This window comes from Lepisosteus oculatus, chromosome 19 (assembly GCF_040954835.1).
Source record: "Lepisosteus oculatus isolate fLepOcu1 chromosome 19, fLepOcu1.hap2, whole genome shotgun sequence".
NCBI classification, from domain to species: Eukaryota; Metazoa; Chordata; class Actinopteri; order Semionotiformes; family Lepisosteidae; genus Lepisosteus; species Lepisosteus oculatus.
This window is the reverse complement of record NC_090714.1, coordinates 16,796,163-16,812,679: the sequence shown is the minus strand read 5'-3', so window position 1 is coordinate 16,812,679 and position 16,517 is coordinate 16,796,163. Positions and strand designations below refer to the sequence as shown.

General features: G+C 49.2%; 1 protein-coding gene across 9 annotated transcripts; it reads left to right on the top strand.

Moving 5' to 3' along the window:
* Positions 1-288: 288 nt before the first annotated feature.
* usp42 (ubiquitin specific peptidase 42) lies at positions 289-16,350 on the top strand. Of its 9 annotated transcripts, none has more exons than XM_069180937.1 (20): positions 289-435; positions 2,196-2,457; positions 3,083-3,292; positions 3,404-3,514; positions 3,632-3,731; positions 3,985-4,052; positions 4,407-4,477; positions 4,749-4,831; positions 5,041-5,152; positions 5,463-5,603; positions 6,234-6,334; positions 6,875-7,028; positions 7,319-7,354; positions 7,732-8,508; positions 8,678-8,808; positions 9,206-10,564; positions 11,494-11,843; positions 14,065-14,159; positions 14,736-14,783; positions 15,354-16,350. In XM_069180937.1, the coding sequence occupies exons 2-19, from the start codon at positions 2,205-2,207 to the stop codon at positions 14,775-14,777; spliced, it is 4,194 nt and encodes a 1,397-aa protein (XP_069037038.1). In that variant the 5' UTR covers positions 289-435; positions 2,196-2,204; the 3' UTR covers positions 14,778-14,783; positions 15,354-16,350. The 9 variants fall into 9 exon arrangements, 8 of the variants coding, with proteins under 8 accessions (XP_069037038.1, XP_069037040.1, XP_069037035.1 ...); XM_069180939.1 differs by having other exon boundaries at positions 7,316-7,354; positions 11,497-11,843; XM_069180934.1 differs by having other exon boundaries at positions 7,316-7,354.
* The last annotated feature ends 167 nt before the right edge of the window (positions 16,351-16,517 follow it).

The following is a 16,517-nucleotide window of genomic DNA, read 5'->3' as shown; positions in this document are numbered from 1 at the left end:
ATCCCGCGCCTTCCTTTACTGCTCATAAGGTGGAAATACAATGTTCCTTAAACTCCCATCAAAAACATGTAAAATAACCAGGCAAAAAAATATTATACATGCATCTATTGTGTTTCAACTTAGTGTTCAGATCTGTAATTACCTCAGACCTATTGTTCAGTGTTTTGTTTTTTGTGTTCACTTAGTGTTTTTTTTCTCTTGGAGACATTCTCTCCTTTGTTTGCGCTATTCGGCGGTACAATGAGACCGAGATGTACAAACGGTGCATTTTCTGGTCTCCAACAGCTCCCCCACGTGTCCTGCGGGGCCCTGACGTCACCGGCACCCGGATGTAGTCCCGGGGATGTACGTCATTGTTCGCCGCCGGACACTCGGCGTACGAGGGGATGGACTGACATCGCCGCCGTCAATAAAATACTAACAATAAAATATCAGGTGAGTGCCTCGAAAGCCGGCTTCCGACGCGCTCCGCCGCTCGGCGGTGGCAGGGGTAGGAGGGGAGCTTCAAGCCCGGCTGCGCTCCCGCCCGGCTCGGTCCGCTCCCGCCGTGCGCCGCCGGAGGACAGCAGCTCTGCCCCCGGAGAGTGTCGGACCCCTCCCCGGGAGCCCCCCGCCCGGCGCCGGCAGATGCACCCCCGGGGCGGCAGCGAGGGGGGTCTGTCCGCGATCTGGCCGGCTCACGGTGTGTACCGCACGCTCCTGTGGCTGGCATGTCTCCGGCCGGCCGCCGGCCGCCGGTCCGGCTCTGTGTTGTGGCGCTCCGGCGTTGCCATGGCGCCCGCAGTCCGAGCCGCCTCGCCCGGTTCTGTTCGGAAGAGGGGCGGGCGGCGAGCCTGTCCGGGCGGGGAGGGGACCGTCCAGCCCGGTGTGTGGTACCGATATTGTCCCCTGGCCTCACACACACACAAACACACACTCCGGCTCTGACAGGCGCTGCCCGGTGGGGTGGCGGGGGGTCGGCGTGGAGCAGGCCGGCCCCGGGACTGTCCGAGAGCGACTGTTTTCAAAAAGAGCCCCTCGCCTTTGGGGGGCTCAAGAGCTCCCCCAACTCCCCCCTGTTTTTCTCTCGTTGTTTTCAAGACGCCAAGCCTCGTGTAACGATGAAAGGGGTCCGTCTTGTGTCGCTGTTCAAGCACCCCCTCGTCTTTCCGTTCACTTCGCGGTCGACACGGTTTCGCTGGCGGGCCGGGCAGACCGACGGGCTGGGTCCAAGTTGATGGCACGTTTTTCGGTTCCGTGTTTTCCACGTCGGTGTTGGCTGTTTGCTGGGGTCACCGGACAAACTTTTTCTCTGGTGTAGTGGGGGGGGAACCGACCGCAAGTAGCCTCACCGGAAATTCAAAGGTCCGCAACTTTAAAAAAAAATCGATCATATTAAAGGCTTTCCTTCGGTTTTACTTTCGGTTTTGTTTTAAAACCCAGAGAGAGCTGGGCACGCACTGCAACCGTAGGTAAAATGCGTTTTATAACACCCTAATTAGCCTAATTCATAACGCATGCTAGTGATCTTCAGCTCTGTTCGCGAGTTCCCGCAATTAACTGTGTAGACCAGGTTGGGTCTGAGCGTTTTCTAGTAAATTAGTTTTTGTTTTGGAACTGTGTAATTGTAAGTCGCTGTCCAGAGAAAGAATACTGAAATGGTTCACATAGACCTGTGCTTGTCAAAAGGTTTTGAGTGGTACAACATATAGTAAAGAGTCATTTCTGCTTAATCAAATGGTTAGGGAATGTCAGGGCCATGTGGTAACATGTTATAAAGTGCATCTTAATAAATATGTCCTGTAGTAGACAAGCATTGCAGAGACTGCATCAATAATTTTAACTGAATCTTAAATGTAAGTTTGCAGGAACCAATCTGGTAATAAACAACAAAGAAATATCTTAAAGAGCCCCTGTAGTACAACTCTTTGTTATTAACTGGCGCAAAAATGTAATCACATAAGCTTTTTGGACCCAGTTATGAGAGGAATTACCTGACACCAGCTTCCCTGTGACCCAGAATTGGAGTAGGTGTTAGAAAGTGGACAGAGGAATTTTCTGACTGTTGAAGTGGATGGCAGTCGGTGTTAGTTGCGAGTGTACAGTGTAACACGTTCATTTGTGTATGCAGGCCCATGTAATGTTTATGCTTATCCCCAAGAGGGAGGTGTTCATCTTCCTAAGGAATCTTCCTCTAACCCTCTTTCTCTGTCCAGCAATGAACGATGACCATAGTTGACAAACCAACAGAGACGTCTGACCCCGAGTCAGGTCAGTCTGAGCTCTCCGGTTCCCCGACCCCGTCCTCTTCCGGTGACATGGACACTAGCTCCGCCAGCTGGGGCGCGGGATCGTCCACCTCGGACCCCCCGAAAAACAAGACCCCCTGCGTGGGACCCACCCCCGGCGCCGCGGTCTACACGAGCAGCTCGGTGCCGGCGCCGGAGAGGCCCAAATCGCCCATACACAAGGAGCAGTGTAGGTCTCTCAAGCTGCGAGTGCGGTCTGTGGGCGTCAGTGCGCTGCGCTTGCCATCCCGTGTGCCGATTACTGTACATAATCCAGCGCTGATCTGGTTTTACAAGGGCCTGCTTGTGAACAGACGTCGGATATAATACTGCAAGTGCTGTACTGAGCTCAAATAAAGTCTGCATGGTAGTAGATAAGTAAAACTGCCGTGTTTTTGATCTTTTAAAGCAGACTCTGCTGCATTTCTTTTTATCGTCTTCACGGTCCTTAAGTAGTGAGTCACGTCTTCACATGTTCAATTGGAGACTTCTCATTTGGAGCTTTCTTCAACTCTGTCAAAAAGTAGCTGATATTTGCTTAATTTCCTGCTGTATTTCCATTTAAGCACATATTTACAGAATCAAAAATATACAAAAGGAATAAACGGGTTTTAAGATAAATGATCATGTTTCTTACTACAATCTGTAATTACAGTTATAGTACTCTTAGATCTGATATGATAATGGCAAGAGATTTTTTTATCAGGTTTTTTTTATTCATCCGGTCTGCGTCCGAAATAGCTGGCACTCGTCGTCTGTTTTTCCTCCGTCCTGTGAGCAAGCTGCTCTGACCACTCGCCCTCTTTGCTCCCCAGCTCTGATGGCCAGCGGAGACGGCATCGCCCTCCCGCAGAAGATCTTGTTCCCGGCCGAGCGGCTCAGCCTGAAGTGGAACCAGGTCCATCGCATCGGAGCGGGTCTCCAGAACCTGGGAAACACATGCTTCCTCAACTCTGCCCTGCAGTGTCTGACCTACACTGCCCCGCTCGCCAACTACATGCTGTCCCGGGAGCACTCGAAAACATGTAGGTGCTTTTGCCCAGCTCCCCGTGACCTGGTATCCTGAGTGCATCCCCCTCACCAGTGGGAGCGGAGAGTAATTCCCGGCTCTTTTTTTTTTTTGTGTGTTCCGTCAGGTCACGAACCGGGGTTCTGTATGATGTGTACGATGCAGAATCACATCACCCAGGTCTTCGCCAACTCGGGGAACGTCATCAAACCGATCGGCGTCCTCAATGAGCTCAAGCGTGAGTTTGTCGCTCCGGTTGTAATTGCTCGGCAGCGTGGTCGTCTCTTGTCTCCGTCGGTCCTCTCCACGGCGCGCGTTCCTTATCCCTGCTTCTCGCTTTCTTTCGGGCTTCCAGGAATCGCCAAGCATTTCCGTTTCGGCAGCCAGGAGGATGCCCATGAGTTTCTGCGATACACCGTGGATGCTATGCAAAAGTCATGCCTACCTGGAAGCAAGTAGGTTTATGGTTCAAAGTGTTTTAAGTTGTGTTTTCAGATTGTTGGTTTCCGGAGTTGTGTAGCTGCATTTAAAAGTTTTCTGCTAGATCTTGTGCCTCAATCACCTGTATGAAGGTTCACAAAATGTGAGCTTCTTATGACGAGAAGCAGGGAGATTTTTAACCTTTGAATTAAAGTGTATTTTGATAACTAATCTGATGCATTCCTCCAGGCATCTAAAAATGCTCTATTTTATCTTGAAACTCCACAGACTGGACAGGCAAACACAGGCCACTACACTGGTGCATCAGATCTTCGGAGGATACCTGAGATCGAGAGGTATGTCGTTAACAATAAAAGGAAAACACAGCAACTGTGGTTGAAGTTACGAAGAAATTGGGGTGTGGCTTGTTAAAAGATATCGAGAATCTTGGTATCTTTTCTTGTCCAGTCAGACGTTTATTCCCCAAAATAATAAAATTAACTTGTTGTTGTATTGGCAGTTCTATACTTCAACACATCTCGGAGAATATCACAGTATTTTAAAATAAAGTACAAGTTTGCCTTACAACCTATACTTAATAACTCGCTCCGCTCGATGTGAATGTATGTTAGTTCTTTAGCAATTGTATGTTTCAAGGGGCAAAAAAGAACACTCTGCCCAGCAATGAATGATGTACTTTTCCATTGCAGTAAAGTGTCTGAACTGTAAAGCTGTCTCTGACACGTTTGATCCTTACCTGGATGTCGCATTGGAAATCAAGGTATGTCCATGCTGTCACCTCCTACGCATCCTCTTGTGCTCGTATGTACAGAAACAAAGCGAGTGCATTGTCATTGTATCAGAATCCACCTGCTCAGAAAAAGTACCCTTCTCAAAAACAATTTTAAAAAACGAAATTAAACCATGCATCCACTTTCACAGTAGAAGTGCCATTCTGTAGAAATCAAGAGACTTTTGTGTGAGTACTGCATATGTCTGCATAAAAATATCAGTCCCTGAAATATATCCTGTCATCCTCTTGTACCGCACAGACTGCCCAGAACATCAGCAAAGCTCTTGAACAGTTTGTCAAGCCTGAGCATCTGGATGGTGAGAATGCCTACAAGTGTACCAAGTAAGAAAGATTCCGTGCATTTTCGCTTTTTCCATCTTTGAATCTGAGGGAAAACGAGCAGTGTAAAATCGGACATCCTCAGCTGTGAATGTTAGTCATTGTGAAGGATTGGACTTGACAGCGTTAGCACTGGAATACCTCTAACCTGGGGAGCGCACACCTGACTTCTGTCGTGATTCATCCTTTTCTTTATTTTTATTCCTCCCCAGATGCAAGAAGATGGTTCCAGCCTCCAAGCGTTTCACAATCCACCGCGGCTCCAATGTCCTCACAATTTCGCTGAAGCGCTTTGCCAACTACAATGGAGGAAAGATCGCAAAGGTACTGCGCGCGCTTTCTTTGCACGGCAACAGGGCAGTGTGGAGGGGTGAAATCGGGCAGCCTGCTGGGGTGTGCTGAAATTTGCCCCCTGAGTCCAGCTGCAGAGATGATATTCCATCAGTTAAGTGGGTTCAAGGAAGTGCCGCTAGTATTGTTTTGTGGCGGATTGTCAAAAAAAATCTTCTCTTTCAGGCAGGTGGGAGTTCTTGCTACTGCTTGTTGTTTTTGGGATATCTGTCGGGTAAAATCATCAAGAGACTGAGTGAGGACAATGTCCTGCAAGCTCACTGTTCTGTTTTTTCTTGTGCAGGACGTGAGGTATCCTGAGTACCTGGACATTCGTCCTTTCATGTCCCAGTCTCACGGGGAGCCCCAGGTGTACGTCCTGTACGCTGTCTTAGTCCACTCTGGGTTCAGCTGCCATGCTGGGCACTACTACTGCTACGTCAAGGTAACGGATGAATGATTTCAGGAGTGCAGAAACCCTTAGAGCACGAACTTGGAGTACAAGGAGAACAATACAGCACAACATAAAGGGCATCTAGCCAAAGACAAGGAGGGGAGTGTTTCTGAGGTTTTATGAGAGGAAAAGAAATCCACATGTCCAGACCGACGGTTTTAGCTCTTGCCAAACCAAGTCGATGTGAATGACAACAGCTGAGTAAGAGCCAGTTGAGTGTCAGTCTTCACCCAGCCCTGCAAAAATAAATCCCTTGGCTACAGTCAGTCCTGCCAGAACAAGATGTCATTTTTGAGGGCTGACCGTAACCTGGGAGTATTCATTGGGCAACAGCAGTCTGGAACTCATTGGAACAGTCATGCTAAATGCATCCAAGACACTGACTCTCAGGACACGTCCAGAACTCATGTAAGTGGGCACCACTACTGTAGAAGATTAAAATGTGCAGTCTAGGTGGAATGTGCCTGTAGTGGCAGTGTAGCAGCAATAATACCTTAAAAGCATAAAATTTAAAATAGTGAAATGTCTGTTATAATGCACTTACTGTACACTGCTTTTTAGTGAAAGCACTAAAAACTGGACTCTGTAAATTAACCTTTCGCGTGCTGCGTTTCCTCTCAGGCCAGCAATGGACAGTGGTATCAGATGAACGATTCCTCGGTTTCCATCAGCGACATCAGATCTGTTCTGAATCAACAAGCTTACGTTCTGTTTTACATCAGGTGCGTTTTTCACGTCCTCTCGCCAGTCCGTGATGGGTTGTTAGCAATGCTGAACCCCAAGAGCCCCGGGTCCCACGATTCAGATCTACTCGTAATCAGTTCTCATTTGTTCTTTCCAGCCCTGGTCCGTGTGAGCAGTGTGCTGCAGAACTCTTTGTGTGGGTCGGCTGGGATTGCTTGTACCTTTCTGTACAGTTTTCTCGCTGAGATCAGAATAACGTCAACATCTGAAAGTAGTAATCACAGAATGATTGGATATTTAAAGCAATCAGGGACAGGTGCAAAGCTCAGGCTTTTTCCGCGCATTGAATTAAGGGGCATCAGATCCCGTGGAATCGCTACAGGGTGCTTGTCCTTTGGGAACAAGCCCTCTCCGTTGTAATCGAACTCCTGTTTGAGCCAGCTGGTAAAACAGGGCCCAGTGTTTCCGTTCCTGAAGAGAAAGGGTGCACCTCTGCATAGATTTTGCTCTTGTCACCCCTGTGCCTGCTCTGTGATCCTGAGGCCTGTTGTGTTGTTGTGTGTGTCCATGCTTGGCAGGTCTCCGGATCTGAAAAACGGAGGAGACTACAACCACTCCAGCCGCACCCCTGGCCAGTCCTCCCCCCGGCCCATCCTCACCCCGCGACTGGGTGGCCCCCGACACCCCTCCGTCGGCTTTATCGGGCCCCAGCTGCCCCCGCACATGACCAAGGTATAGTCACCTGCCCTGCACTGGGCACGAGCAGGTGGTAACGACTGGAAAATACTTCAGGGAGCTCTTTCGCAGTTCGGGAACTATTTGTATTTTTTGTTTCTTGTCAAGTTTTGTATTTGAGTAGGGAGAAGCCTGTAGTTCTTTGAAGGCAAAAACAGGTCACTGCGGTAGATCGTTCAGTTGAGACCAGGGTGGATTCAAAGCTGAAGATGGTGTAGTTCATGTGTTGTTGTTAAAGTGTGAGGAATCGGAGGAAGTGACAGCGTGTAATATTATCTTGACAGCAGGGGAGAGACTGGAAGAGACGCAGAGAGAGATGGAAGGTAGGTCCGTAGTACATTGAGGCGAGCTATTCCGATAGGGATAAATGCGCAGGGCAGTTACTGATGTGAAGCAGGGAGAAAAGGGTGTTCCATCAGCGGTCACATCATCCGTGTGGTGTTCAGTGAACTCTCACGCAGGAAAGTTTCGTCAAACCTTTGGTCTGCTTTTGCACAGTATTTATATATCAGAGGTCAGTGGAAGCACCTTATTGCATTTATTGCTACTTCTTTAAATTACTGTGTAACTTTACGTATCTAGATGCACAGATAGGCAGACATCTATTAGGTTTACTTAGTGTGTTTGCAGCAGTGTAATTCTGCTTCTTCCGAACGGATGGCTCAAGGATTGTAACGCCTGAGGCCCTTTCCTGTTGCAGAATTCCAGCCACGTCAATGGGAACGGGTCCCTGAAGGAGGAATCGTGCGCCGCCCAGCCCGGCGCCAGCAGCACCAGTGTGACCCGGACGGGCCCCGGCTTGTCCTCTACCTCTCTCCCGGCCCGGCCCCTCGGCCGGCACGCCGGCATTCCCGAGCCCGCCAAGAGGCAGAAGCTGTCCTTCCTCATCGGTCAGGGCAAGACGTCCCGCACGGCCCCGTCCCAGCCAAGCCTGCACAGCAGCCCCCTGGAGAACCTGTACCGGCCCAGCTGCTCCTCCTCCTCCTCCTCGTCCTCCTCCGCTGCCTCCCACTCGCGGTCGCAGCCCTGCTCTTCCTCCTCCTCCTCCTCACAGTCTACCTCAGAAGGTTCCTCTGCCTCCGCTGCTGCAGCAACCATGTCCCGAGCGGAGCAGCCGGCGGAGCCCCGCCCGCCCCGCGTCAACGGGGCGTCCCTGAGCCACCAGGCCCCCTTCCTGGTGCCGTACGCGGAGGAGTCCTCCGACGAGTCCGACCCGGAGGGCGGCGCCGGCCTGGCCCCGCTGGAGAACGGTCACGCCCGGGCTCCCGCTGCCGCTGTGAATGGGAAGGACGTGGTTGGCGCTCCCGCCAGCGGCGTCGCCGGGGTCCCGCCCCCTCCCCGTGTCGCGCCCGAGACCGGCAGCCCAGTCACCATGGAAACCCGGAAACAGGAGAACGGACCTGAAGCTGCCAGCAGCTCCCCCAGGCCTATAGAGAATGGGCTGCCTAAAGTCAATGGGTTCAAGCATTCGGATAAGGTATGTTAGGTTCCTGGAGTTTTCTTTTTTTTTAAGAAACATATAATCACCTGCTAATCCTTCTTTGATTCCGTGGTCTTGGACTCACTGGCCCAAGGCGCTAGTGTATATGTTTAAAACGCATTTTTAAAGATGTGGCTTTGAAAGGGGGCCTTTCCTTGTTCTGCAGCTGTCCCCGGAGGTGCTTCCAGCGGGTCCTGGCCGGGCGTCGTCGGAGTCTGTGGGACACACCGGCACCAGTCCTACGCGCACGATGGATCCCGTGACGAGGACGAGCCCCGCTGTCGACAGCCGGCAAGGGTGAGCAGCGCTTTCTGTGGGAAGAAGTAATCAGAAGCCGCAGTGCCGTGAGATTTGTGCTTTTTATAGAAAAGGCTGCTTTCTGTCTCTTTTTTTTTTTCCACGGACTTTCTGGGATAATGCCGTCTCACTGTTTGTCAATGTCTCCTCCTGCACAGACGATAGTGCAGATCCATCCAGGTTTTCAGTCATTCTCTTTCAGGTCTCGTGGTGACGAGAGGAGATGGGACTCGCCTGGAGACGTGGACGCACGTCAGATTTGATTGGAGCCACCATATGAATGACAGAATTTGTCGTTCAATTCTACATAAAAGTATTCCAAAACTAGTACCAAGAGAATCCAGGTTGTACATCCTTGGTTTTATATCCAGCTGTATGATTCTTTTTTTTTAAACAGGGAAACCCAGACGTCCTGTTTGCCTTCCCAAGAGGCTGCCAGTCCACCTCCTCCTGCCGTCGCTGATGTTTCGGCCTGCAAAGCAGGCAAGACTCAGAGCTTGGCCGACCGCTCCTCGGCTTCTCCTGCGAAAGAGCCTCCGAGACACCCCCCCGCCTCCGAACCAAATCTCTGCAGTCGGGAAGAACGGGCTAAAAATAACCCCACTAACCTCTCCCCCCTTCGATACAATGTAGCTGCTAACCCTTCTTCTGATAACCCGAACCTCACGGACAGGGAGATGGCTTTGGATGGCCCAGTAAAGCAGGCGAAGGTGGAACTGGCCGTGTCTCCTGGACGAGCTCGCCTTATGGATGGCGCCACCTCTGGGGCCTCTTCAGAGGGTCCTAGCCCTCATGGCCACAGTGGCCATTCCGCGGCTGTGCTGGAGAGAGCCCTGCCCTCTCACACTCCCGGCTCCACCAGTTTCCACACGTCCGCTGCCAGAGCTAAGGAGCCCAGAGATGCCACACTGGAGACCGCAAGGAATGCTTTGCAGAACAGCAACCAGATGCTGGGAATGAGCAGCTCTGGCAGCATTGGGAAGGTAGGTACTACGGTGGACTGTGACCCCGAGCCACAGGAAGCAAAGCCAGGGAGTTGCAAGGAAGAGAAAATTAAGGAAGATGTCCTCTGCCACGCAGAGCAAGTCAGACACGCCACTGTGGACTGGGAGAAAAGCCACACTCACAGGGACAGGCTGGCCTCTTCCCCTGCTAAGGATAAAATCAGGGCTTCTGAGAAGCACAGGAACCACGGGGATCGCTCCCGAAGCAGGGAGAGGAATGCTTACAGAAGGAGCAGCTACCAGAGTGAGAGAGACTGTCACACGCGCAGAGAGCGGTCCCGCAGCCGTGGGAGATACTACAGGGATAGAAACTGGGATCGCGATGGGAAAGACCGGGACAGAAGATGCGAGAGAAACGGGTATCGCCACAGAGACAGTCACCACAGGGACAGGAGGTACGTGAGTGATCGGGATGAGCGATCCTCCGGTCACTATCACCGGGACTGGGCGTATAGAGGGGAACACTCTTACAAGCCGAGGTGGGCGGAGGAGAGCAGGGGCAAAGCGTACCCCTCTCAGGACTACAGCAGACCCCGGCCGGACCACTACCACTCGCCTCCCCCTTCGTCCTCCTCATCCTCGCTCCCCCGAGCCAGGCCAAGGCCCCGCGGGGACCGCAGCCAGGACAGCGACTCGGACCGGAAGCACCACGCCCGGCAGGAGACCTCCGAGGAGAGGCGGGCGAGGAAACACAAGAGGTCCAAGAAGAAGAAGAAGTCGAAGGACAAGCACCGCGAGCACCTGGAACACAGGTGAAAAGGAACCCTGCTTGCTTTTTTACCCGTTTCTGAGGCCGTAATCTCGTTTATAGCGTGATGACCGCAACCTAACGTAAAGTGTTAGGAAGGCGTTGTAAAGATTGAGGGTGTCCTCCTGGTTTTAAGTTCCACAATGTTTGATCCATACCCATGTTGAGATTGCTTTTTTTAATTCTCTTTCCACATCCTCTTGTGCTGAGCACATAAAAGGGCGTTCTTACACACCCAGATCCCCTTCACGCACAGCTGCCTGCAGCTCAGTCATGCGGCTGATATGTACAGTGTATCTCCCTGCATCCGCTGTGGATCGCTTGGCTTTTACCACATTAAGTGCTGACTGGTCCATGAACATCTTAAGTCTTTTTGTAATGCTGGTGCATTGTTTATATGTTTGCTGCTTCATTTTTCTGTTAATTTAACTGGCTTATATAAAATGTGAATCATTATAATGATTTGGGTGTAGCAGACCAACAGTAGATAGCTGCGGAACACTGCTGTTTACATCTGCCCAATCAGATGATATTCTCTTGAGGTGAAGCACGGTTTCCCTTTTGTTAACCAGTTCTCAATCCATGTGTGTATGTTATCTTGGATTCCTGCTGCCTTTAATTTGAGAATTAGCCTTTTATGAGAGATCTTTATTCAAGGCTTTGCGAAAGTCTAAATGTATCATGTTGTATACTGTAGTGTCCATGTTAAACAAACATCACCTTTCTAAGTCCATTATAAAATAAGTATTTTTCTAGGCTAGCACTCATGTTCTATTTCCATGAGTTTCCCAGTAACAGATCACCTATACAAGAGTGTAATTTATATTGGGTATCCAGACGTTATTCACATGGGATAATGAAGTAAGCCATTTATTTTCACTGTGTTTCAAAAGAAACGATTTTGAAAATGTCTTTATACCCCCCCTCATCCAGAAGTCATCAGGATGTGGATTCTTCTGAAGGGAATTCTGACAACAGCTCATGGAAACACAAGAAAAAGAAGAGGAGGAGGCGTGAAGGCGAGGACTCGGACTACGGAAAATCCCACTGCGACCACCACGAGGCCAGGTCCTGCGGCCAGTCAGGAGAGCCGCCTGAGCACAGCACCCAGGAGAGCGGGCAGCGGGGGTACGAAGGGGCAGACCCCCCGCCTCAAGACGGTGAGAAAGCCAGTCGCAAGCGGTGCTCCGCGGAAAAGGAGTTTCCTCATCGCGCTGCAAAAATCCCACGGCCTGAGACCAGCCATTGTGCAAGAGCCCCATTGGCCCTCCACCGTGACACAGGTAATGGACAGGCCCTTTAAATAATACGGTTTCGATGAAGCTGTGAAAGTCTTGCAATGCTACACCCATCCCCCTGCTGCCACATCTGCCTTTTCCCTTTTTACCAGAATGTTTCAGAATTTATCAGTCATTACAAACATTTATGTAACTGCGCTGCACATGGTTGCTAGCTGGCAAAGATGATAGTTCTTGTAAAGGCTTTTCTTTGGGGGGAAAAAATGGATTTACTATGAGGGGTAGCAGGCATGGAATGGCAGTGTAGTTTTACAAAATTTCATTTCAAATTGTTGCATTCTGCAATATCACAGAAATAATTCATTTTCAGACCTTTCTGCATTCATTAAACTGCTTGTTTAAGACGCTTGCTCGAATGCAGGTTGAGCTCTAAGAGCACGGGTTCGAGCCTGGGTCGTGTCACTAGCCGACTGGGACAGGGGATCCCCTGGGAAAGCATTGGCTCAGTGCTGCCCAGGGCAGGGTGGGATAGGTCAGCCAGGGCACTCTGGGATACTCGTGGAAACTTGCAGGCATGCGGTGCTGTCACTGAGAGACGCTCCTCTGCTCCCAGTCAGCTCTGATCCTCCAGTGCGGGGCTGCGGTGCCTGGGAACCTGTTGAAAGACAAGTGGCTCGAGGGTGGGCGGGTTGCAGTATGGTCCTGGATGGCTTTTTTCACTGGCTTGTTGGGTCAGCCAAGCAAGAGGTGACCCGCAGTCGGGTCTGGGTTCAGTAGGGAGCAGGACAGGGCCTCGGGCTTGAGGACTGTGCCATCATGTTGCTTCTGAGCACAAGAGAGAAAGAGGGAGGTATTTGGCGGTGTAGAAGAACAAAGAGTTCTGCTTTAGTCGTGTCAAAGATGTGCAGGTCGTTGACATGGTTTATTGGAACAGAAGAGATTCCATTATTTGAGAAGAACAGGTATCTTTTTTTCCCTCCAAAATGAAATCATATATAATCTTTTTAGTCTGAAAATTAACTTTGCAGAGCCTAGTCCAAAACCTGCCTAAAAACGACAAAAGCAGGAGTATGCAAAGAGGTATAAGCTCACAATGAACATATTCCTCCAAATATATAAATTGGTGCTTTTTCCACGTACTTCCCTCCTGCAATTTTCTGTATCCACCACGTGTGACTCCATGCTTCCCCGCTCAGGTGCAGCAGAGGAAACATGCCAGACCTGCGCCAGTTAACCTCAGTTAGGTACAGGTGTGGTATCGCCTCGGTTCAGGTGCATCACTGGAAAGTAGGTATTAGTCTCCTCTAAGGGTTCTGTGTTCACATGTCAGACAGGCGTATGTAATTCACTGTTTGCCCAGCAGGTGGCAATAGCTTATCACAGTTATTCCCACAGCTCTGCTGCACCAATATGCCCCAGCTACCAAGAAGCCTGGTGTAATATGTTATGCATGCTGACTAATGGCTTCATAGATTATGGGGCTGTGATTCGGGTCCAGCTTTGATCCCGGTCTTAATATATTACATTATACCACAATGATGCCAACTCCTGTGCTTGCTCTCGGTGCTGAAAGGATTATGAGATTTTCCTCAACAGTGTAAATAGGAGGAAGATAACTGGCGTGTTATTAAGGAAGTTGTGTCCTCAATCCTAGATAACTTCAGGAAGACTGTATAAGAGCATCTGAAGACTATTATGATAGTGTCTTTGCCTCGATCTCATCTTATGGAAAATATTCATTTTGAATTGTAATGGAAACAAAATAAGAATTCCTGTTGGAGGAGGCCTCCAGGGAGATGAGTCATAGGTTTCTGTAAGAAATAGTCTTTGCCAACAACAGGGGTTGTATGGTGAAGCTTTTTGTGTTCGGTTGTTCAGCAGTATTGTTCTAAAAAAAACTATGTGTGCGCTGTCCTTGAAAAAGTTATGTGTGCCAGACACGTCATGCTTCTAGTCAGGATCAGTCTTAATAGGAAATGGAGGGGAAGAGAATACAGTTATAAAAGCGCTGATATAGCACCCTGGGGCATCTTGACAGTTCTCAACCAGAATAAGAGCCCTGTGGCAGAAATGAATTCGAACGATCTGTGTTTGTCTTTGCTATAGGATTTGAAGGTTAATCTGCATGGAACTATACTTCAGAAATGCATTAGCGGTTCCCACAAATTATTCAAAGGTAACACAGTGAAGGGATGCAAAATGTAAAAGGACATGAATTGAATTTATGACTGAGCTTCTGACCTGATTGTTAAATCCGACTTCACAGAGGTGGCCTCTGGCTCCGGTAACGTGGCAGATCCACAGGGGCGGAGCAGAGAAGCTGAAGGCGAGGTCCTGTGTCGGGACACGTGCTGGCGGCAGGTGAGTTGAGTTTGTCTCGCTCTTGGACCTGACGGCAGCTGTCCGTTTCAGCACCATATCTGTCCTTCCATCCGTTTCCTCACCGCTGCCTCTGATACAGGCTGGCAAGGGAAGCTGGAGTCTGTCCCAGCAAGCCACGGGCGTGAGGCGGGGTACACCCTGGACAGGACACCAGTTCATCTCGCACACACACACACACACACACACACACCAGGGCCAGTCTTCCCAGAAGCCAGTTAATCTACCAGTATGTCTCTGGACTGTGGAAGGAAACCAGAGCCCCTGGAGGCAACCCACATAAACACAGGGAGAACGTACAAACTCCACACAGACAGCACCCCAGGTCTGGAGCTGAGCCCCGAGCCCCAGCGCCGCGAGGCAGCGATGCTGACCACTGCGCCGCTGTGCCGCCCTGCGCTGACTCTAATGCAGAAACGTACCGCGAGCAAGTGCACGGCGGTCAAGTCAAAGAGGCTGGCTTTGGAGTCTCCGTGGCAGTGTGTTGTGGGGTTCGAGGCGTTGTGTGGATCGACCCACCGGGCGCTCACGTGCTCATCCTCCTGCTCTCCTCCCCAGGAAGAGGAAGTCACTCCAGAAGCCAAGAGTGTGCCCTACTGAAAGAAGGTCAGTTAACCAGGCCAGCTGCCAGCTGCCGGCGCGGTGGGGCGGCGTGGAGCCTGCGGTGTCGAGTTCCGAGCCGCGCGGTTTCCTTCTCCCCGGCGGGGGCGAGAAAGAGCCGATTTCAGACTTTCTGGGTTCTGAAATGGTTTCTTCTGAAACAAGGCATGGCGCCAAGTGACGGATTCCTGCACAGCCTCAGTGCAGCAGGTGTTCACGGCCTGCTCTCGGTCGGAGTGTGTGGGACGGCGCTCTGGAGTTCTGTCCCCAAGGACATCACAGTCGCCTACCCTGAGTGCACTTGAATCTGTCCAGAAGGGCTCCTGCATTATTAGTGTCTGTCAGCTCCTGCAGCACTTCTTACCCCTTGTCTTTCTCATAAGTGCTGCTTCTGGAATTCGCCATCCATATAACTTTTTTATGCCGACAATTCACCTCTTTGAGATGCATTAATTATTGTTAGACAGTGTTAAAGAAGTTATGCTGTAAAGACAATGTAGGAATGTGGCCTGCTACATTGGCCTTTCTGTTCTGAAACAGTGATGCATTTTAGAAATTTTGTTTTGTTTTTTACAGGCACGCGAAATTGCAGAAGCCATTCGCAAAGAGTATTAACAATACAAAAGCATGAGATACTGGATACAGACGTGGTGCTTTAATCATTTGGGAATACTGTATTTTTTACCACAGAAGATTTTTTTTTATTTTTTATACTTTTTATCCTTTTATTTTTTTTAATTTACTCTTCAGTGGTGGAAGCTAACACACCTGTCAGATCTTTAAAATGTAGAATTTAAATTATATTTAATTTAAAAACTGAATTTCAAGAAGAAGCCCTGGATCTGAACATCTCAGCTGCTGCTCAACTATAGACTCAGGACTTATTTCTTACTTGTGTATAAATGTGACAGCTTTCCACTGCAAATTCCTGGAAACAGTACAAGATATATGAATGAATGAGAAGAGTCTTGCCTTTGTCCAGAGCGATCAACATTTTGGTATGTCTCATACTAGGAATCAAGATATAATTTGTTGTCTTTTCCAAGGCAAAGTCAAGACCCACATTGACTAAAGACAGTGCTTGCTGCACCAGAATTTGAAAACAGGATGAACTTGAGAACATCCTTCACTTTTTGTTCCGTAACCTAATATTGCATCAGCCGTTCACTGAAGAATTAAGAATACACTGTCAAATATGTCCCACTGGTGACATTTATATTAAAGTGTAATCATGTGTCACATTTTGTTAATGTATTTTATGGAAATAGGTGTTTTTGTTTTTAAATCCACTTAGGATTCTAGCTTCAGAAAAAATAATACTGTGAATTTATTTTGAACTGTACTATCAGTTGTTGTTTTTTTTCTAAAAAAATGGTCCTGTATCAGGAAAACCAATAGAAGTTTCTTTTTTTTTAATAAACTTCACAACATAGTTCAGAGCTGTACTATGAATTTAATTGGGTATGGTTTGCTTATTTTCTACCTGTAAAAGAATAACATTCTACCCTTACTGTACTGTAGCATGTAAAATTTATACAATGTACAAAAATATAAAGAAAAGGACTTTAAAACAGTTGTCATTGCTTATAGTTGCTACCTCTTTGTTCAGTTCATTCTGTTACAGGGGGAGTTTTGTTGGCCTATTCTGTAATCCTCACATAGGACCCCTGCTTGTTGAGGGGAATCAGGTTGGGGTTGAGTGTTTTATAACCACATGAAACCAAAAAAGTTAGTTTCCCT